This window comes from Anopheles gambiae, chromosome X (genome assembly GCF_943734735.2).
Source record: "Anopheles gambiae chromosome X, idAnoGambNW_F1_1, whole genome shotgun sequence".
In the NCBI taxonomy this organism is placed as follows: domain Eukaryota; kingdom Metazoa; phylum Arthropoda; class Insecta; order Diptera; family Culicidae; genus Anopheles; species Anopheles gambiae.
In genome coordinates, this window is record NC_064600.1 from 13,312,114 (window position 1) to 13,335,799 (window position 23,686).

Genomic DNA, 23,686 nt, shown 5'->3' on the forward strand with positions numbered 1-23,686 from the left:
CAAACGAAAGGGGGTTACACAATAAAGGAAAACTGTTCTTACTTAATGGCTTACAGTTTCAAAAGGAAGGTACCAATAAGCTGTTGAAATGTCGACATATTAATAACATGTGTCGACATAATGCTTATCTAGCTTCATCTGCAGAACATAGCTACTCCCGCTACTCTTCAACTGCTCCCGAACAATTCAATATCTCGCTGAATTGACCTCTATATGCTAGAATCTCGCTGCTGAATAATTGACTCTATATGCTCGAGCAAATCAACAACTTGCTGAACATGCCAATAACGTTATCAAAAATCCCGTAATTTTGTGTTTTGATAAACTTTTAATTGTAAACAAAATTCTCAATTCTTTCACCTCTACTTTTTGTTCTATAGATGCCTCTTTGCTTTATAATCTTTTACTATTATTACTAACAAATATAATTACATTAAATTTTGTTGTAGATATTTATCACTATTGAGCAATTCATCACGTTGTTTGCTTTTTCTACGTTATTTGCTAATATTTCATCAATATTATTCCATATTTTGTACGATTTTCTTTCTTTGTCGTAGCTTAAACACTGCTAAGATATGTCGTATCGTTATTCCATTACCATAGTAGCTGCCTTTTTCAGAATTAGATTGAGTTGGTCGGTAACTGTGGGTACTCTAAGTTTCGTTAATATCACTTGCTCATGGTTTTTGGAGTTTTAAAATATGGTGCTACTGTATTTTGATTAAGCGTTCTTGTAGCCCAATTTTCCATGTCCTTAGTGGATGAAGTTTCCTCTTGTCTGGAATTCTGCTTAGAACGATAACTGTTGGCTGGCTGGTCTACGATAACATCTGCAATAAGAATTTGACACAATTCTCCACATAATCGTCTTATCTCTCAAAGTTATGGTTGTTAATAAGGGAATTTTCGGATTTACTTACTTTTTAAATATCGGTATTCAACATTTTAAGCTTAATGTCCGCCCTGGAAGTACCGTGCGCCGGTTCTCCCCGCACAGAGTGCAGCACCTGGGGGACAGCACATGGTAGCAATTACCCCCACACGGAGTTTGCATTATATTGCACCTACTGTGAAGGAAGTTGACCCACCCGAAAATAGCCGTAACGGCATCAACACCTGGGGGTAGGGGGGGTCTGGTAGTGGGATGCGGTCTGGGAAGTCGCAATCACAGGCGAATTTTATTGGAGAGCCGCTCAATATCGAAACCAATTGTCTTCGTTACCCTCGGGTTCGAGATCGGGTGGAAAGACGTGACACACGCACGCACGAAGATGTTTCGAGGTCAAATGTCAAACGATGCCCATTTCTTCAATGATGATGGGTGGATTGTTGTACGGGCATTCGGCACCAACCGGTCCAATGTCAATTGGTGTTTGCGCTGTGCGCTGCGTCTTCATTCATTTACCAATTTCGATACCACACATAACAACCTTCCTCCCCCAATAGAAGTTGCGACATTAGGAAGTTGCGTCTTTTGCGAGCGAGAGAGAGAGAGAGAAAGAAAAAAGAAGCCAACCATATCGCGCACGCACACACACACACACGCCCGGACCAAACTCGTAAACAGAAACTGAAAGTGATTCCATCTTCATCCCCCGTCTTTATGATTATTGTTGGTGGTGTGTGGTGTGTCTCCGCGCCTCGTCAGACGGCGTCATCTTCCGCCTTCCGGTGGGGCCCTCCGCTCTCGTTAAAACCGACCCACAGTGGCAAAAGAAACCAGTTTCGCACGCGTCTCGTATGACGCTAATCGAGCCGCGGGGTTGCTACCGCTGCTGCTGCTGCTGCTGCTGCGTCAAAGATCGATGACAGCGTTGACCCGAACACGTCAAAACCTTCTTCTAGATCGGGCGAGACACACACATAGCACACGCGTGCCACGAGTGGCGCGCCCGGCATGCTCGGTTTCGAGAAGGAATTTTGTTATTGTGTGTGGATACGCCCTAGTAGATGTGCTGGCTTGTTGTCGGGGGTGGCAAGTGCTGTGTTCCTGTCGGAGGAGGTCTGCCCATCCTCTGGCCCAGCCACCCGCAGGTCCTGAAAGTGCCAAAGTTTGCGTTCAATATTGATTTTTCAGGTGCGATTCAGTATCAGAATAGCCGGAGGTCTGGTGCCAGTTTTGCGTCAAAGCTGTGCAATTTAAAACAGGCTCAGCAAGTGGGAGTGGGAGGGGAAATGGAAATTACCTTTTAACATGCCTTTGCCCACCCAACTCCGTGGTTACCATGGCGAGGGGGAGAGGTACTCTCGTTACCACCGATTGATGTAATTGATTTCCATATTTTAATTCCTGTTGCTCGACGCACACAACCTGCTAAAGTACCCCTCGTCATGGAATGCCTTAAGCTCTCCAGCGCTCCCCATTACCTGAAACTGAGGGCAGTTCCAATTTCGATCGTTGGAGAATTCACACCAATCTTTGACAGTGATCAAAACCCAAAATCAGATCCACGGTAGAAGCCAAAGGGACAAGGGAAGATTACGTATGCAAATGTTGTTTACGGGGAAAAAAAGAGCCGGAGAGGTACGGGAGCTTGGGGTCCTATGGGGACCGCTCGATAACTGTAACCACACAGCGCATTTAAAATTTCCAATACAATCTACATTGCATTAAAAGACATACAATGTAATGTACATTGCAGATAAAGATCGACAACATCGTGTAAAATATACTTTCACTAATACTAATTATAGAATGATACGGCTTGGCCGTTGTACAAAAAAAATCCTTCAGAATTTTACAGTACTGCTTCTCGAAAAATAAAAAATAAAACAATTGTGCTACTGACTGTTTACAGGTTTTTATGGAGTAATATATACTGTGGTACAATTCGGGGCAAATTGGACTCATTTATGACTTTTGATAAGGTTTTTGGTTTTACGTATTGTGCAATGCTGATTACAAGGACGCGAATTAATGGAATTTTACCAAAGTCTGCCATCAACGTAAAGAGTAAATTAAACAGTTGACTGTCATGTTGAGGTTGATTGACATAGAACGCTCTACTTGCAGAAAAAAACATTGATTGTTGAATCGTAGTTACTAATTGCAGCGGACCATCGCACAACGAGCTTAGTCCGGGCAAGTAACTACCTCGTTAAGCAAAGAATTGTTTTCCATGCATGTATGAGAAGTATAATAATTGGTTCTAGGGCCAAAGCAATGCTAAAACCAATACATCCATACAATACAGGGTTTTACAAGTCAATCTTTCGAATCATAATTATGCACATAATTATTCACCTCCAAGATGTTTTCAACAGCTGTCAAATGGTGTACTTGCTTCAAAATGAAATTTCAGTTTTTACACATGATTTTCAACACATCACAAAGAACAGTCAAACTCGATCCAGCTTGAGTCGCGTTGAAAATCATGCTGAAGAAATTAAAAAATTATGATGATGGAAATGAAACATCACATTGATGTGGATTAACATCTTGCACGTGGTGAATAACAGCGTTTACATTCGAAACTGACGTGGAAAACTCTGTAATTCTCTAACTGGCAGCTGCTACGGATGAGGCGAATCACTAACAAAATCCACGGCTTTATGAGAGAATAGCAATTATAACAATTATTTTTTTGTTGATGGTGGTATTACTATCAGGCCCGCAACTAAGCTCTCTCTGTTTGTACAAAAAAATATATCTCTTGTAATGACAGCAGGCCAATTTTGTAACGTATCTGTAACGTCATATAGTAGGCTGCGACATCTAGTATATATACTGCATTCATTAGGTTAGTGATTTTATTGTTGCGCAATTTGTTAAAATTATTGTAAAACGTCAAATTATGTGCCAAATATTCATTATTTGCTGCTGCTTGGAAGTGCTGCTTTTATTTTTCTGTGCGAACAAAACAGTTACCGCAGCGTTGCGGGAGCAGCGAAATTTTGCCGTTAAGAGGCATATTTGTGGAGCTTTTAGATTTATGTTATTAAACGACTGTGATGAATTATATTTGTGACAGATGTTGAAAAACATCCCACGAGAGGTGAATATTAGTAAACAGCATTGTTTCCATTTTAATTAAAACATGTGTGTGTTTTCACTTTAAATAAAATAAATAATATACACGTGCTTACAAGTGTCATGTGCATGTTACCTGTGTATATACTATTTTGCTAAATGAAGCAAAAGGCATTCGTGTTAATAAAGCTTTATTTTTTGGAAGTTTGAAATAAGAGAGATTCATTCCACGGTGCCAGTTGTGCCCCACACTCCCATACATACCGTGCTCTAGTGCGAGAGAGTTTCCACCGGCAGAACCGGTTGTAAGCCCCCTACAGAAGAACGCATGGTAATGATGGTAGGTGATACGGTGTGCCCCGGACGATCTGCCATCGTCATCCAGTCTTGCTCTTTACGCGCCCTTCCGCGCAGTGTGTTCACGCGGCACTCGGGATAAAGCCGGAGCGATAACCTACCTGCCCACCAGACTGTCGGCGGGGATTGTACGAGCTGTGCTTAATTGATCCTTTTCGGTATCGGGAAAGCAGCGCGTTTGCTACACTCGACGTCGACGACTGTTCAAGCTTACCAGCAAGCCTGTCAGTGGCGGTTGCTGGCGGTGGTTAGAGCATCGTTAGCCGAAAGTAAATATTCGGTGTGCGTTGTGTTCTTCTCCTTGCCGGAAACTGCTCGGCGACCTCGTCGGCACCAATGTCCTACGCCTGTCGATAAGAGGCGTAGCGTGTATGTGTTTGTGCGAGTGTGCATCTGTGGGCGTTTCTTCACCGAAAGCTTAGAAAAACAACACTTGAAACCATCATCATCGCCGTGTCCCCCCCCTCGACACTTGAGAACAAATTGAAACAAACAAATATCTCAGTAGCTCCCGCGTTGTGTGTTTGTGTACGAGTTGATCCTTGAAAAGTCTTGGAAAAGGCCCTGAACCCCGGATGTGGAGGAAATGATGTTTCGCATAAAACACACACACATGCGTTAGAAGAGTGCAATTCTGGAGCGGGTGAAGCGCGCGGGTCAGGTAGTAGTTACGTTGGATACGCTTTCCATTGCACCCAATGAGTACTGTTGAGTCGAACTCGACCGTCTCATTTCCCGGCAGGTCTCAAGCTGTTCTGAGGTGTGTGGAGCGTTATTGTTGAAGTGTGTTACTATTCAGGTTTTTCTATTTCCTCTCCCGTCATTCAGTTTACTTATTCCATTATGACCTTTGCTCTTTTCCATTTCACAGACTTGACGCGGGAGTTGTTTGCCCAAGGATTCGCTCCTAAGAAAACAAAACCTGCTCATCGCCACAACGACAACGACAAGGTGCTCTAGCGAGAAGCGACCCACCAGTGTGTGTGTGTGCGTGACGTCACTAAAGCACGACGCAGCACTTTCTCTGGGCGTGTAATACCGGTCAGAATTCCGTTCCGTCAGGATGGACCACGCGGTGCATGCGGCCCGCGGCCGGCCGTGGAACAAGCTGCGCTTCGAGAACAACGAACTGGAGAGTCTGTACCAGCGCTACACGCTCAAGCTGCAGCGCTTCTCCGTCACCGGCGTGGTGGCGCTAGTGGTCATCCTGTGCGGCGTCATGGGTGGACTTAGTTTAGGCTACAATCAAGCACCGACCCTGCATGTAAGTAGCACCTAGGGAGTAGTGTTGTGCTTCATGAATCTGTCGTAACGATTCGTTCATATGAATCGTCAGGTATGAGAAATGTGATTTGAATCTTGAAACGAATATTTAAAGATTCAAGAACTTTAAGTTTATGATTTAAGATTGTCCAGATTCATGAATCTTTAAGGATTATGATTCTAGCCATTGTAGCATGCATCTTCATCAATATCAAGCATTAGTTCAAACCTGTACAAGTTGGATATATTCAGTTAGTATTTTAGTATAACAACAAGATTCAAAAATCCACTCATTATTTAAAGGTGACGTCAAAATGACCCTCAACATCGTTATTTACTAAGCTTGTGAAATGTTCGGATATAGTCGAAGTTTGAATAAGAAAACGATAGTGTCTGAGTATGAAAATTCAAACATGACTTTGAAAAATCGTTGGAGCAGGATACATCATTTTGAGATTTATGAATCTCAAGAGATCCATGAACATACAATACGTTAACTATTGCAGCATACGTGTAGATGTGAAGCATCGATCATCTATACAGGGTTTGCCGAGTCAATTTCCAATGTCTTCAATATGTTTCATTAATTGCGAGATGTTTTTCAACAAATGTTTTGTCAAATGTTTTATTTGCATCACAACAATGTTTCACTTCTTCCTCATGATTTTCAACACGTCTCAAACTGAGTTGAGTTTGACTGTTTTTTTTTTATGATGCGTTGAAAATTATGTGTAAGAATTGAAGTTTTGATGCAAATACAACATTTGGTAGCTGTTGAAAATCATCTTGGAAGTGGTGAATAATGATTTGCAGATTCGAAAGATTGACTTGGAAAACCCTGTAATGCGATATTCAGGAATAAAAACTGACGTACTACTACGTACTACACGTAGTAGTATCAAAATCGCTATGAAACGAACCGGTATCATGGCGAAACAAATCTATGTTAAGGAATACTTCAGAATGCATTCAAATCGCCTTCTATTTGTCGTAAACGTCCTACGCGGACATACCGGCCTATACAGGCTTTCACGACATAATTCAATACCACGTAGCCGGATAGTCAGTCCTTACTACGGGGGGACGGTCCATTCCGGGCTTGAACTCATTACGAGTGTGTTATTGGATCGTTCGAGTTGATGAATGTACCACGAAGTTGACGAATTCAAATCGCCTATATACTCTGAAAAACGCAACAAAAAAAAAAAAAACAGGGAAACTCTTTGGACAGAGCTTCATGGATCTTCATGGATTCCAGAATCCTTAGAGATTAATCAGCCATACCGGTGAACTCGTTCGTCGCGATCCATCATTTGGATTGGTATGTCATGAATGTTTTTGTTGTTGCAAAAGTTGCCAGATTATTGTATTTCGTTTTGTGTGATTTTACCCCTCTAAACAAATTATAAATGAATTATATTCAATTTGCCATTGATGATGACGAGCTAAAAGAGCAACTATTGTTGAAGAATATCCTAAGATCATTTAAAAAACGAATCAGATCTTTCTTTTGCAACTACCTGATTAAACGTAAGTGCACTCTCAATATTTGAGTTTTTGATTCAAAGATTCATTTCGCCTGAATGTGAATCAGTTTATGCCCATCTCTACTTGGGAAGGGTTTTTTTTGTAGATGAGAAATCCTCTACTCCCTGCGCCATCTTGAGCGGAGGGAGGTGACTGTGATGACGCCACACGGGTGTTTGTTCTTTGTTGACATCCTCTTGGTGGAGGTTTCGCAAACAAGGTAGCCGTTTTTTTTTATTTGAATCGCGCACTGTCTACCGCGTGCAAACAACATTACGGACGCGGCCATTGTACTGGCAAAAACAAACACTCGAATATAGTGGCGTGTTGTGGTTAAGAGAAGAAACTATGAAAAAAACGCACACATTAAAGTTGCCTATCTAATGCCCTATCTCTCTTTCTCCCTCTCTCTGGGTCTTTCTCGTTACAGAATGTATTTAACACGTTCATGTGCCTGCTGTTCACCGTGGTGCTGGGTCTGCTGCAGTTCCGGCTGATTCGCGACTCCCACCTGCCGTACCTGTGCTACGGCATCCTGTTCTTTACTGCCGCGTTCTGCTTCATCTCGATGCCGACGGTCGGCATCGTGTTCCCGGTGGACACGCGCGAGGTAATGGCCGAGGGCGTCTGGCAGATCGTGTTCGTCATCTTCCTGTCGTACGCGATGATGCCGCTGCAGATCTGGGAGGCCGCCCTGTTCGGGCTGATCCTTCCGTCGATCCACGTCGGCCTGACCGGGTACAACATCTACACCGGCAACTTCCAGTATCTCGCCTACCAGCAGGTTTGTGCTTTGGCGCTCCCTTGCAATTGCGCTCGAGCACTAACCACCGTTCTGCCATTCTGTTTTGTTTTTGCTTCAGCTGGCTGCAAACATGGTCATCTTTGTGGGCGTCAATGTGGCCGGGTTCGTGGTGAACGTGATGATGGAGCGGGCCCAGCGGCGCGCCTTCCTCGACACGCGCAACTGCATCGCGGCCCGGCTCGAGATGGAGGACGAGAACGAGAAGCTCGAGCGGCTGCTGCTGTCCGTGCTGCCGCAGCACGTCGCGATGGAGATGAAGAACGACATCCTGTCGCCGGTCGAGGGCCAGTTCCACAAGATCTACATCCAGAAGCACGAGAACGTGAGCATCCTGTTCGCGGACATCGTCGGCTTCACCGTGCTGGCGTCCCAGTGCAGCGCCCAGGAGCTGGTGCGGCTGCTGAACGAGCTGTTCGGCCGGTTCGACCAGCTGGCGCACGACAACCACTGTCTGCGGATCAAGATACTGGGCGACTGCTACTACTGCGTGTCGGGCATACCGGACCCGCGGGCCGACCACGCACGGTGCGCGGTCGAGATGGGGCTGGATATGATCGACGCGATCGCGTCGGTGGTGGAGCAGACGGACGTGATACTGAACATGCGCGTCGGCATCCATTCCGGGCGCGTCCTGTGCGGTGTGCTCGGGCTGCGCAAGTGGCAGTTCGACGTCTGGTCGAACGATGTGACGCTCGCGAACCACATGGAGAGTGGCGGCGAGCCGGGCCGGGTGCACGTGACGCGCGCCACGCTCGACGCGCTCGGCGGCGAGTACGAGGTGGAGGCGGGCCACGGCGACACGCGCGACTCGTACCTGCGGGACAACGAGATCGATACGTACTTCATCGTACCGCCTGCGCACCGGCGCAAGGTAAGCGGGAGGAATTGGGCGAGCAGAGCGGTCCCGGTTCTAACTAATGTGAGCTTTTTTGTTCGTCCCTGCGCAGCCCCTCATGCTCAACACGCTCGGCGTACGGTCGGCACTGGGAGCGGCCAACCGGCGCAAGCTGTCCTTCCGCAACGTGTCCAACGTGGTGGTGCAGCTGCTGCACACAATCAAATACTCCGTGCCGGTACCGTTCTCGCACATGGCCACCGGCGGTCCCGGTTCGCCCTACCCCAGCACGAGCGGTGGCGCAGGCGGCCCCGGTGCTGGCGGGGCCGGTTGCAGCGGTGGTGGCGGCGCCGGCTCGAGCAGCGCCGGCGGTGGTGGACTATTTCTCGACAAGAATGCGCGCAAGGTAATGCAGAGTTTTGCGGTAGCGTTCTTTTGTTGTTTTTGCCGTTTCAAACGTTCTTCCATTTTAGCGTTCTGCACAGCCGTGTGTTACCGTGTTGCGTGTTCCGCAGCTTTCAGTAATGTCCTGGTACCCTCGTGGAACCGTTCCGTTTCTTCCCTCCGGTGTACATGTTTATTTGACACTCCCGGACACGTGGTTTACCTTTACTCTCGGCCCCAAGAAAATCGCCACCCGAAAATCAATCTCACTCTGGCTGGCGAGATGATAGAGAGCGAAGAGCGCTTCGCCACTTCGGAATGGCTCCAAATCCCGTCATACAAAATCTTCCCGTTTTCCGTCCGTTGTACATGGCAATTCAGTTCGCATGTTTGTTTTGAACGTGTGTTTGTGTGTGTTTGTATCTGTCCGTCTCTGTGTATGTGTCCGTGTGTGTGTTTGTGTGTCTTTAGTGGTATCAAATTCCTTGATTGTGTAGAACAGTCCTTGTGCGCCTCTCCCGTATTCGATGTTGTACCGTGGCGTCTGTCGTTCCGTTTCCGTTTGGTGCAATACACACACACTTACAATTGTAACCCGAATACTCCGAATTTGATTTCTGCTCACCAAAAAGCCCCCTCCCCCTATTCCCCGCTCTCCTCTATCTCTCCGACACTGCTCCCTGATTGTAAATACTGTATTATGTTTATTGCTTTTTCTTTCTCTTCTCTTTAATTTTAGGATCCGGTAAGTTCCGGCAAATTATGTTTGTCACACACTCTGTAAATCGTAGCAAAGCGTCATTCTTTTCGATTGCTTGCACCGATACACTCCTCCCCTCAGTTTCCTCCTCTCCCATCATTGCTGGTAACAGAAAAAAAACAACATAAAACACACACACACAACATGCGCGGGGTTTTTCATGAAACTGCTCAGTGCTGTAAAATGTCACTGTCAATATCATACAAAATCTGACTGAAACAAAATTCATGTCAGCGTGACGTACTCAATAGGGATGACTAGAGGCGATACTCAAAACGATTGGTGGGACAAAACATGCTTCGTGACATTTTTGTGACCATCGCTTGGTCTGCCACTAAGTAATGACTTTTTTTACTGTGATCAGTTATGCAAAATGTCACTGACATAGTCATGACTAATTCCGACTGAAATAAAATCCATGTCAGCGTCACGTACTCTATAAGGATAGCTAGAGGTGATACTCTAAACGATTGGCGTAATTAATGCATGCTTCTTGACATTTTTTTAATCCAACGCTTAGTCAGTCATTATGTCATGACTATTTTTACTGTGATCAGTTGTGCAAAACGTCACTGACATAGTCATGACAAATTTCGGCTGAAACAAAATTATGTCAGCGTCACAAGCTCTACTGTGATAATCAGAGGTGAGACTCAATGACTCAATGAGACTCCCATGACTATCGTGATGATCACCGACACAAAATGTTGCGACTGACCAAGAGTTGTGTGCTAAACAAAATGTCACCAAGCATGTGATTGGTCCACCAACTGTTTGAGTCTCACCCCTGATCATCTCTGTTGTGTACGTAATCTGATTTGAGCTTCGTTTCAGTCATGAGTGCTGGTCACTAAAACAGTGGCATTCGGTCATGATAATGTTTGCTTCGGTATTAATCTTAGCTTGTTAGTCAGAGTATCATGTTGGTCGGAAGCATTTGCTTGTCGCGTTCGACATGTCATGACGCACTTTTAGTGAGTATCAGCAATGAGCATCAAGCTACCACGTTCATTGTTTTCGTTGCTGATCATCTCGTGATACTCGTGACATTTTGCAGCACTGAACGTCTCGCCGTTCCCCCCTTCACGCCTCGCCGTAGTATGTAGTACGTCATTGGGAGTAAGGAATAGCCTGGGGAACACTGTTGGAGTACATCAAGACACGTGGAATGCTTCACGCGAACAAAACAGAGCTGCTGGGCGGACTTATTGCACTCTAACCAAAACCGATTGGCCGTATCATTGTGGGGGAAGAGTTGTTTCGTTCGGGTTTCGTTGAGGACACTCCACTGCCAAATTTGCCATTTCATATGCATCCTGCGCACAAAACTTCCATGTCACACTCTTTTCCACTCAGCACATAATGCATTAGCGCCCCGTCCGGCACCAAAAGGACACGACCTAACTGCATCTGCAATCCGCTTTTTAGTCGCACTCTACCCCACTCCCTCCTCTTCACTCCCTTCTTCCTCTGAGTGCTCGCCAATGTCTCAATTGTGTACACAAGCGACCCCTCTCTCTCTCTCTCTACACGATTCTCGTAATTCGTCCGTCCACGGTCCAATCGGCAGGTGCTCCACTTGCAGCGCATCCTTCACGCTAGCCCGTACCCTGCCGTCGGTCTCCGGGGGCCAGGCGGTGGCGCTGGCAGTGCCGGTGGTGGTGGCGGCGGCGGCGGCGGCATCGCAGGAGGTAAAACCGGTACCGCGGAAACCAGGGTTTCGCTCTACGACTCGGAGTTGAGTGGATCAAACGTGAGGACCTACTGCTTACTATTATGTTCATTTTGTTTCTTTTACTTCTTTCTATTTCCTTCTCTCGTGTTTTTTTAAATATATTCTTTCCTTCTACTGTTACTTTCCTAACCACCTCATGTCCTCTTCCCCTTGCTTTGACACACCACCCGAAGCTCCACCCCACTTTCATGCGGATTTTGATTTTGTGTGTAGATTAAGTTAAATCTAGCTCCAACCTATGCAACTGATGTGTTGCAATCCTTACATGTGTTTGATTTTCATGCATTATTTTCTGCTCTGGTTTGGTTTTTTTGTTTTTCTGTTTTGTTTTTGTGCTCCATTTTCGCGCTCCAAACTTAAGGCAACAAGCAATGTGCGCGCATCGCTTATTTAGTAGTAGAGTCGTAGAGAGCAAATCGCCAAACCCAATGCCTGGCTTGCGTATAGAAAACTCACGGCGTCTAGCGTGTAGTTGAGCTGATAGATAGTGTTTTCCCTTGTTTTCGCCCTTACTCATGTCTGTTATTCGATATCGTTTCACGTTCATCCTTCGCTCCCGGTTATTGCCCGTGAAGTCACTAATGCTCTCCCAGTCATATCAACAGCTCGAATTTTCCCACCATAGTTGTCTATCGGTATACAGTTCGTTTGTGTGTTTTTGTGTCATCTCCATGTTGGAATCTATTACGCAAGTCATCGTCATCTAAACATCGTCATCGAGGTCGCGCTGGTGTTTTGTTCGGAATTATCGATGGTATGTGTCTAACAATGGGATTGCTGGAACATCTGTCTCCCCTCGTTGTTTACTAGTATCATGAATCTTTTAAGATTCAATTATTCGAATCTACTCATAATCGTCACGAAGATTCAAGATTCACGAATCCTTGAAGACCCCGAAGATTCAAGAATCCTTGAAGATGCTCGAGTAGCCAAATCTGTCTAAATTTAAAGAATCTACAAGCACTTAATATCATTTTTTCATCTATCTCGGAATTTGGGGAGAATTCCTAATTTTTGAATTGAATTTCGAGGATGTAGACTAGTAATCCACCAAATCGCAGGAAGTTTGATTCTCACCGAGACCCCGAGACCGAGACCGAGACAAGAACAGTGAGGAGGTAACATTTGCATATATTGGACATGATAGTGCTTGACTATGTCTAGAAGAAGAAGATGTAGTAAATACAAAAAATAAAATCATTGCATTCACTAATCCTTGAAGAATAATTATACGACCAGAAACAGTTGAGCAATCATGAATCTTCAAAGATGCATGAATCTTTCCATGTGCGAGATATAACTCGTTGTCGTTCCATCAGAACTTACATGGCCGAATCTTGAACGCTAATTACTCACTGAATGAAACGAGTTATGGGTCAAACGACACATCATGTTAAATCTTTAGTTTTCCTCTTTGCGGTTTTGGGCATAAAATGTGTCAAAATGTGTAAAATAATGTAGAAAATATAGGAAAATCTGCACCTCGGTAGGGCTGTCAAAACTAAACTTGGATGGGATAAAATCAACATTGGACTAGTAAATTTCATGCTCGACAAAATATGCAGCGCACATTGCAAAATGACTTGAAAAACTCTGTAAGCACCAATATCCTAACCTTATCTCATCTTCAAAAACATCTCACATTCGAACTGGGTTGGGTCGGCTGGTTCCATCCGTCCATACGTCGCTCAGGATACATACGCTGCATGTTAGCTGTGCTACTAGAAATTGATTGATCGTGTGTTTGGGCATGTGTTAATGAGTTCGTTAGTTTTCCAAAGTCGACGATGCTTTCCGTAGAGCCTCTAGACATTTAGCGACAACTAGTCATTGCACGGGACATTGGGCGCATGCATCCCAGGAAAGAGTGTAATACACGTGTGTGTGTGTGTATGTGTATGTGTAATTAATTAAACCCGTTTTAGTGCACCTAGCCGAGAGCTGCAGAAATAGGAGATGCTGTGTCTTGTAAACTAATTCTGACTCCGCAAATCGAAAACCACCGCAATTGCCATCGCAAAATGCCGTGTTGTGTCACCTGCCCACACGCCCGCGCACACCCCTCCTGGACGATTGTGGGGACATTTTGGTTTTTGTGTTTGTTTTTTGGGGGCCATTATTTTGAACAAGGGGCAACAACAAACACAGAGCGCGAGGCATAGAGCAGCAGTGCGCTCCAAGTGGTTTCGCGCACAGTACACCATTTCCCAATATATCCAGCACCGTGTAGCTAACATTTTGGTGTCGTTTTTGTTTTCTTCTTCTTCTCCTTCTTCTTCTTTGGTTACTCCACACACTCTTCCTCTCCAGAACAAGGTGACGGACAAGTTTAAGCGACCGTTCAAGAAGCGCCACTCGAGCGTGTACCATCAGCCGACGAACCGCGTCAACAAGTTCCTGTCGCAGGCGATCGAGGCCCGGAGCGTCGACCGGGAGAAGTCGGTGCACGTGAAGCGCATCTCGCTGCAGTTCCGCGAGAAGGAGAAGGAGCGACAGTACCATCAGGACTTTGATCTCGGCTTCACCACCGCGATGGGCTGCAGCCTGCTGCTGCTGATACTGAGTGCTGGCCTGCAGGTAAGGCTTCAGCTCGACCGATGAGGGAAGGCTTTCGAGCGCGCATAATTTATTCCCTCTCGTTCCGCAGATATCGGCCCTACCACGAACGCTTATTCTTCTACTGTTGTTCCTAACGGCGTTCGTGTGGATTAGCGCCATCCTGATGCTGCTGCTAGCGGTGCGGCTCAAGTGGATCTTCTGGGACCTGTCGCAGAGCTTCTCGCTGCGGCTGGCTATTACCATCTTCACCATCGTGCTGCTGTACTCCGTCGGACAGGTGAACGTGGTAAGTAGAAATTAAGAGAGAGAGAGAAAAAACGACTACTGGAACTGTTTATCTTTCCCAACATCCCCTGGCTAGTTCACCTGCCTGTCAGACCATCCGTGCACGACCAACTTTACCACCAAAAGCATCCCGAGCGTGGAGTCGCTCGGCTCGGTCGGTTCCTCTAGTGATATTCTGATGAGTGCGGGCGAGCTGCACCGAAACGAGCCGAACCTCTGGACGGCTGGTCAACAGCACCACCAACCACTCAACAACTACAGCCACCGGAAGTGCGCCCTGCCACAGTACATTGCCCTTTCGGCGGCCTATTCCTTTCTCTCCGTTTCGATCTTTTTGAGGTAGGAAGGGGGGAGCGTCATTTTATTTTTAATTTCACTTACGCCGCTCATCTAATGAATCTCCCGTTTTCGCTCTACGTAGATTGCCGATACTGATCAAAACGGTGCTGGTAACGCTGATGGCGCTCGTGTACTGTCTGTTTATCGAGCTGTCGCACGCCAACATCTTCGACTGCTACGACCAGCGGGTCGAGTCGGCCATCCCGCTGCACACGATCTCGGTCGCCCGGATACTGATCTTCATGATCGCGATCCTGGCGCACGGCCGGCAGGTCGAGTGGACGGCCCGGCTCGACTTCCTCTGGCAGCTGCAGGCGTCGCAGGAAAAGAAGGAAATGTCCGTGCTGCAGCAGTCGAACCGGCGCATCCTGTACAACCTGCTGCCGTCGCACGTGGCCGCCCACTTCCTGGACAACCAGTTCGCCCGCAGCAACATGGTAAGCCAGTCAGCGAGCGGGGGATGTTCATGGTTTTAGCAATCCTAGAGCTGTTACAGCTAGCGGCGGAATTTGCGTTTGGCGCGGCGGATTTCACGCGTTTTCACTCTTCATTGGCGCAGATTTTGCGGAATTGATCAAAATGCCTATAAAATCGACTTTATTTTTACTTCTGTGTCAAACACCCCAGAATCGAAATCGATAATTCTTTTTGATTTTCGATGAAGCTTTTTCATCTAACTGCCAAAACTTTCCCAAGCCTTTTGATCAACTCTTCTGGATGACTCGACCTCTATATTATTTTGACTTTGATGTGGACGATGGGTTTAATTCATATGCAGCTTTGAATCTGATACTCAACGTGAATACATACAGTGTGATAGTAAAAGTATTAATGAGCGAAATAAGAATGCCAATTTTGTTTAAATGCAATACGATGCAGAAAATGATTAACTACAGAGCATTCAAAATCTGACGAAGCTCATGTTCTTCCAACTGTATTCCGCTTTACTTGACACAGCAAAATCGAAGGGTCTGATTTTTTTTTGGCGCAGCTGATTTTCCTCTGGGGTAAATGTTAGAGGGGTCCGAAACTGCTTATCTTCCTTTAGACCACCTTGTCATGATAAGCAGGGATGGCCCAAAAATCAACCAAAGCCTTGAGCGCAAAATAAGCAGCCAGCCTGATTCGTGACAGAGGATTCCAGCTCGTTAATATCTGCAACTGGATTGTAGATGTGATTGCTATAAATCAATCAACATGTTTAACACCTTATTCGTGTTGAAGAATATTACCCACAAATAATAACAATTCTGATGATTTTGTTTATTTTTGAAAACAATCTTTCTGCGGAACAACAAAATCTGCTTAGAAGCAAACCAAAATATATCGTTCTAGAAACACTTCATCAAGTGCGGATTATCGAATGGCGTGTTGATGTGCTTTTTTAAAACTTATTATTTTTGTCTCGGTTCATGAGGCAATTATTACATTACATACATTTTCATGTTGTCCACAGAAAGCTAATAGTTAAAAAAATAGGAAGATATTTATCTTTTTAATCAAATAATACTACTTTTGATCGAACACTGTTCTTCGCATGATTTTGGTTGCCAAAAGGGCGGATTGGATTATCGATTTGCGGATTATCGAGCGTATTTGGGAAATATTAAAGAAAACACTAAATCAATCTAACACCTTTTCAATAACGATATCTTCTCGATACTAATAATGACAAAATTGTTCGTATATGCCCTTTTTATCAGCACATTTGCGATCCTGGAATTAATTATTTTACTTTTTGTACAAATCGTATGGAAAACAGCCTCCCGCATAACGTGTTTTCCGTATAACAAGTACGTCAATGGAACGGGTTAATCGTTATGAAGGGTTCCGCTGGATTGAAATTGAGTGAAATTGAACGTGCAATTTTGGGGTTTTCTGCTATATTTAAATTAATTTTTATCCTAATATAGCTTATCGCACACCAAAAGAAAGGATATTCAATTTCTCAACTATCTAGACTATAAAGAATATTTAATTAATAAATTAAATGCAATTCCTTGTGATTCCCCGATTTGTTCACGGCGAAGATATAATGGTCAGCGGGGAATCACTAGGAAATGCATATAAATGATTATTTTAGCACGTTTTGTAATGGTGGAGAATGAGATATTATTTCTTTTGGTGTACGATAGCCATATTATGATACATATTTAATGAAATATAGCAAAATTTCACGTTCACTTTCACACAAGGTCGTTTAAAGCGACATTTCCGTTAAATGAACTTAATGTAATGGGAATTTGACTCTATTGCACCCTTGTTGGACAAATCCAGTAGGAATTTCAAAGAAGCCTGTCCAAATAGAGTCCAATTTCCAACATATAGAGTTCCCTTCAAATAGGAAAGAGTCAAGGAATTGTCCCACAACTATTTAAAAACCTTTGAAAAATCCTGTATTGCTCTTAAGGTAAAGCAGTTATTCAAATATCAAATATAAGTTGCTTTCGTATACGCGTGGATTATAAATGGCGGCTTTCGCGGTTTTTAAAATCGATCCTTCTGTAACAGCTCTGGAAATCGTTTGTGTGATACACACCGTGCGGGCAAGGTAGTTGTGTGCGTCGCGCGCGCGCGCAGTATGTGTTAACCCTTTTAAGAACGGTGCTCTTCTCATTCCGGCAGGCGACCATGCGACAGGACCTGTACCACCAGAGCTACAGCAAGGTGGGCGTCATCTTCGCGAGCGTGCCGAACTTCCACGAGTTCTACACCGAGCTGGACGGGTCGAACCAGGGCGTGGAGTGTTTGCGGCTGCTGAACGAAATCATTGCCGACTTCGACGAGCTGCTGTGCGAGGAGCGGTTCCACGCGATCGACAAGATCAAAACGGTCGGCAGCACGTACATGGCGGCGGTCGGGCTGATCCCTGAGCACAAGATGCTGCCGTCCGAGCCGGGCTCGATGCGGCGGCTCATGACGGCGCTGGTCGACTTCGTGAAGGCGATGCGCGTCACGCTGAAAAACATCAACGAAAACTCGTACAACAACTTTATGCTGCGCGTGGGCGTCAATGTGGGACCGGTGGTGGCGGGTGTGATTGGCGCCCGGAAACCGCAGTACGACATCTGGGGCAATACGGTCAATGTGGCGTCGCGCATGGACTCGACCGGCATACCGGGCTACACGCAGGTGACGCAGGAGGTGGTGGACAGCTTGCAGGGGTCGCACTTTGAGTTTCGGTGCCGCGGGCAGATCAAGGTGAAGGGCAAGGGCGACATGGTGACGTACTTCCTGTGCGAGCAGAACGAGCAGCATCTGTTCGCGGGCGGCATGGTGACGAACGGCCTTGCTGGCGGTGGTGGAGGCGGCGGTGGGGCTAGTAGTGTCGTGCAGCAGCAGCAGCAGTCGGTGGATGCGGTCGGTTCGACGGCCGTGCTGGCGATGGTCGGCGGTACGGGTACGGGCGAGTCGGGTGGAGCGATGGGAGCATCCGGTAATGCATCGTTGGGACGCGATCGAGCTGGTGCAGCAGCGCTACACCATCAGTACATGATGGCGCCGAACGGAAACATGGCAGGATTAGTACAGCAACAGCAGCAGCAGCAGCAACAGCTCGGTTCAAACTTTCACATGAAACAACGCATGGAGATGGAAGCGGCAACGGGCAAGAATGGTCGCTGGCAGCACGATGGCGGCAGCTACAGCAGCAAGAAGGAAAGCTACAACTTTCTCGAAAGCCCCAATCTGCTACATCAGCAGCAGCAGCAGCAGCAGCAGCAACAACAAATGGTGCAAAATCAGCAGCTCCAGATGAAACATCTGCACAATCAGGGACAGGCGTCGAAAAACTCGATGCAATCCTTCCACTACCCCCAGTCGTACTCAAACCCCGCTCAAGCAGCACAACCGCAACAGCAGCAGCAGGTAAAGGGCGGCGTATACAAGCAGCACAACAACATCAACAACAATCACATCCTGAGCAGCAGTGGCTTTCACCACGGACTGGAGAACTACGGCAAGCGCAACTACGACTATCACCATCACGGGCAGCCGGGGGCGGCAGCCGCAGCACACAAGCAGCAGGAGCAACCAACGTCGTCGCAGCTGGGCGCCGGGCACGGTGTGCAGCTGCCCGCGACGAGCTACAACATACGCGAGAACTTTAACATCATCGAAAACCCGAACGTGACCGATCTGGACGAGAACAACTTCAACCAGCATCAGCAGCTGTTGCCGCTCGGGCGCGACCATCTTAACAATGGGCACAAAATACGCAACCATCACCACCATCAGCAGCAGCAGGAACACCACAACTCGAACAATCGGGGCCTGTATGCGACCGCGTCCGAAAACGAACCGCTGCTCGGCGGTGCCTCCGGTGGGAGCGGCATTATTGGGAATGCAATCATCAAACCGATACAGCAAATACAGCAGCAACAGCACCAGATACCAATGTACGAGCCACCGAGGTACGCGACGACGTCCTCCGTGTTTCCGCATGCGATCAGTGGACAAGGATACGCTTACGGCATGTCGCAGCCCGCCCTAGTGCGTCATCAGCACATGCAGCAGCAGCAGCAGCACCATCACCACAGTAAACAACAGCAGCCGGCTTACATTCATCAGCAGCAGCAGCAGCAGCAGTACAGTCATCCGAACCATCATCATCACAACCACCACCATCACCAGCAGCAACAGCAGCAGCGCCAACAATCGGCTTCCGTGCTGAAGCAGTACATCAAACCGCTGCCCAAGTTGCCGACCGAGTACGACGAATGCCGCGAGCTGTCCTCGACGGACGATCTGAGCTCGCGGCCCCACTCCCCGTCGGTCAGCTCGTCCGACGAGAGCTACTCGAAGACGACCGAGGGGGAGGACTTTGACGGCGAGCCGCAGTCACCGCTGCCCGTGTTCAGCACGGCCGGTGGAGCGCACGCCAATGCTGCCGGCGGTGGCGGCAATCCAGCCCTGCAGTATCTCTACCCGTGCGACATACAGGTCGATCCGACCTCGCCCCCGAAGCTGAGCCCGATCGATTTCGGCAACCTGCGCGACTTCGAGGTGACGAGCACGACGGCCGAGACTAAGTCGTCGTCCGCCCACAACAAGGGCGAATCGTGCAACAGCTTCGAGTACCACGAGAAGGGTGGTGGTGGCCCCGGGATGATGGCGGCACCAACAGCGGCGGCGGCGGCGTTTCCGAAATCGCCGTTCGAGCGAGAGCTGCAGCGGCGCATGAACGAGTCCCAGTCGCGCCCGCTGCTTGCGCAGTTGTCGGTGGTTAGTGGCGGAGGCGACGGACCGAATTCGGAGGATCAGCTCAAGGGTGGAAACGCTGCGTTCGAGCAGCAGCAGCAGCAGCAGACCGCTCACGACGGCTCGCTGGAACGGGTGCGGAACGTGAACAATCTGCTCGTCGCCAAGCACCCGGGCACGCTGGAGGCGATCAAGGAGGCAACGCGCAACAAGAATCCCTCCGAATCGAGCCACCTGTAAGTGATCGGCGCGGTTTGTTTAGCGTGTCGTGGCAGTTGTTTTATGGTAAATAATGTTTCTTCTTTTTTTCGTTTTGCAGTCAAACATCTGATACCGAGTCGTGTGAGATCATCCACGATTATCGCAAGAGCGAGCTGAAGGGCCGAATGCAACACCAGCAGCAGCAACAGCTTAACCAAATGCAGCACCATCGCCATCGCAACTATCACGCGACCAAGTCGACCAACGACACGTCGTCCAACATTGAGGCGGACGAGGATATGCGCAGTGTGGGGGAGCGCCACCACTACAGCCGGCGGGAGCGCGAGCTAGACCGGGCGATCGCTCGAGATCGCGACGACGAGGAGGATGACGAGGAGGAGGAAGAGGAAGATGACGTGGACGAGGAGCAGGAGGATGAGGAGGAGGAGGAGGAGGAGGAGGATGATGACGACGAGGACGAAGAGGACGATGAGGACGAGGAGGAGAACGGGCAGCGGAGCGGTGGTCAGCGTCGGTTGCGCGCAAACCGTCAGCAGCGTGCGCACGAGCGGCGCGAACGATGTCTGAGCAACTCGGAGGGCACCGGGTCCGCCAACCGGAACTACATCACCGACGAGCTCAAGTACGGTGCCCAGCTGGAACGGGACGGTGGTGCTAGCAGCGGCGGGGTCGCTGTAGGCGCTGCTGCCGGTGGCGGGCGGGACAACAATGGCTCATCGCACCACAACCACCAATCGCTCGACTCGAACCCGGTCGAAAGCCAGTCCGAGTGGAGCGACGACGAGTGCCGGGAGGAGGCCACTGGTAAGATGCGCTCTCTATCTGTGTGCAGCCGGGATAAACTTGCGCTCTCACTGCCGGTTTCTTTATCTCTCTTTCTCTCTCTCTCTCTCTCTCTCTCTCTCTCTCTCTCTCTCTCTCTCTCTCTCTCTCTCTCTCTCTCTCTCTCTCTCTCTCTCTCTCTCTCTCTCTCTCTCTCTCTCTCTCTCCCGCAGGTGGTGCCGAAAGTACCGGCTACATCACGGACGAGCCGGGGCTGGAAAACATCTCGCTGCTCAATGAGGCCGGGCTGACCGACGCGGAAGGTGCCCTGTCCGACGTGAACTCGCTGTACAACGCGCCGGACGTGGACGACACCTCGATCTCGTCCCGCGCCAGCAGCCGGCTGCTCAGTCTCGACTCGCTGAGCGGGCTGTACGACTGTGATCTGGACTCGCGCCACGAGATGGCGATCGTGAGCGCGTCGCACAAAATCACCAACAAGTTCGGCCCGGTCGGATGAGAGCAGCTGGAGCGCGTCCCGTCGCGGCACGGTTCCCGGCAGCCGCCGCCGCCACCACCAACGACGCCGCCGCCGCCGCCGCCGCAGTCCGGGTCACCGTTGGGCGAAACGCTTGCGTCACCTAAAACGCCATCAAATGCATCGTAGAAGGGATGGACTGGATAGTGCGAGGGGAAGTTGATGCGCGAAGAGTGCAAACTATTGTACATTAATTCTAGAGGGGCAGGTCTTTAGGGGAACTGTTTAGCGCTAAGTTGTGAGCTCACGAAGGGAAGGATTTTTTCTTTTTTTTCTTCTTCGGATATGGATTAGGAATTGAACGAGCTAATTGAGGTTTTTGTCATCATCCCACTGTTTGGTTGCTTCCTGATGCGCCTTTCGGATCCTCTACTCCAAACACAAACACCCACTTACTTGCCTTATTAGAACCTTAACTGGTCGGTGCTGCACCTCGTAGGAATCCTTTTTTGAATGTATTCCTGTACTCCCGAGTTGATATGTTGTGCCATAGACTTTTTTTTTTATTTTTAACACACATTCCATCTTTCAGCTCCGTCTGTTTTTAGCGCTTACAAAATGCCTGCAACAAAGATGTGAATCTCAACCTTTTCTTGCTACTAGTAGCTTTGTACCGTTGTGGCTTACCTGATTTCTTCCAATCGTTTGCTGGTTGTCTTTTTCCCTTCCTGATGGTTAAGCGCTGGATGATGATGATGATGGGATGGAGTGTTTTAGATGCACAAAGCTAGCAGAGGAGAGAGAGAGAGAGAGAGATGCTTTACGTATCTGGGCAGCCGGGGATGTAGCACGCTTCGGTGGGATGATGGCAAACTCCACGGAGGAGGAGGAAGAGGTAGTAGTTGTAAGTGGTGGCTGCAAAGCGGCATATGACGTGTGTGTAATCTCAGTGATCATATGGACATTGGCGCTCCTTTCTGGCAATGATGAGATTCTCCTTTCCTTACCAAACACAAACGTTAGGATGATTCAGTGTGATACGTGAGTTACGTGAGGGGGTGGAAGCTGATGGTGGTATTAGCAGTTAGATAGTAGCAGTACAGCTGTACAAACTAACCCGTAAGAGACAAAAAACGAGATGCAGAGAGAGAGAGAGAGAGAGAGAGAGAGAGAGCGATAGTCTCTAATGTTTAGCGTTATGTACACACCGTGCATTTCTCTTTTTTTCTATTGTTATCTTACTATTGAATATGAATTTTGGCGAACTTTTGAAATTCCGTTTGTATATGCGTACACTCCTTATCCTCTCTTGCTCTCTCTTTCTCTCTGTATGCAAACACTCTGTTCCTCTCATTTGTCTTACCTTTTCGCGGTGTACATTGAACAGAACGCTCCCAGGATTACAAACGCTCTTCTCGGTGTAGCGGGAAGGGTGGTTTGTTGTAAATTATATCCCTTCTTAGAAGTGTTGATACATCAACTAAACAAACTATGCTGGTGCGCTAGCGTCACCAAGAGACTAATGCAGTGTAGTATGTATAAATACTTATATATATTTATATGTTGCTATATTAGTGCGACAGCTATGGTGCGTATTACGGCTCGCCCTCGAGCGCGCGCAAACACGCGTAACTACTAAAATCTCATGCAAGCTTTGGACTACTAGCATTAGACTACTTAATAGGAATGTAAAACTCTCACGCACAGATTTCCCACCACAAACACACACACACACACACACACACATGCACGCATGTTTTGAGATGTGTCGCTTGGAAGCAGACTGATTGCCTTTTTCCCGATTCGGTTTCAAATTCAATCCCAACCTCCTCTTCGCAGTTTAAGAGCAAGCCGCCTGTGCACTAGCACAGCACTTCTCAAACACCCACCAACGCCACGGCGCGCGTCCCTACTGTCAACAAACACACTTTTTTGCTCATGAGGAAGGGGATATGGAGATGCTGACTTTAGGGGTAGCTGCGGCTCCATAGATTTCACTTGAAGCCGGCAGCACGAGAGAGAATAATGCTCCATTTGCTGTGCGAGGTGCTGGCGACTGGGGAGTGGACGATTGTTGTAGCATACCAAAACGCGAAACACCACAGAACGTTGGAAAATGAAGCGCAGCTTTTGTTTTTGTAACTATTATTTATATACTTCACTGGAATAACGAATAAAACTGTCAATAATAATCGTAATAAGA

At 47.6% G+C, this 23,686-nt stretch overlaps 1 protein-coding gene across 7 annotated transcripts in view; it reads left to right on the forward strand.

The window, feature by feature from the left end:
• The window catches only part of LOC1272318 (Ca(2+)/calmodulin-responsive adenylate cyclase), a 67,641-nt gene extending 43,955 nt beyond the window's left edge, over positions 1–23,686 (forward strand). For 4 of the 7 annotated variants that reach the window (XM_061660659.1, XM_061660670.1, XM_061660663.1 and 1 more), the window contains exons 4-14: positions 5,202–5,594; positions 7,551–7,904; positions 7,984–8,796; positions 8,873–9,166; positions 13,950–14,216; positions 14,287–14,484; positions 14,560–14,822; positions 14,905–15,259; positions 17,448–20,257; positions 20,341–21,047; positions 21,239–23,686. In XM_061660659.1, coding sequence (XP_061516643.1) covers positions 5,394–5,594; positions 7,551–7,904; positions 7,984–8,796; positions 8,873–9,166; positions 13,950–14,216; positions 14,287–14,484; positions 14,560–14,822; positions 14,905–15,259; positions 17,448–20,257; positions 20,341–21,047; positions 21,239–21,525 — 6,549 coding nt within the window. In that variant the 5' untranslated portion in view covers positions 5,202–5,393 and the 3' untranslated portion in view covers positions 21,526–23,686. Of the gene's footprint in view, positions 1–4,697; positions 5,114–5,201; positions 5,595–7,550; positions 7,905–7,983; positions 8,797–8,872; positions 9,167–13,949; positions 14,217–14,286; positions 14,485–14,559; positions 14,823–14,904; positions 15,260–17,447; positions 20,258–20,340; positions 21,048–21,238 lie in introns of those variants that run through there. The other 3 variants (XM_061660673.1, XM_061660683.1, XM_061660694.1) reach the window with 3 other exon arrangements.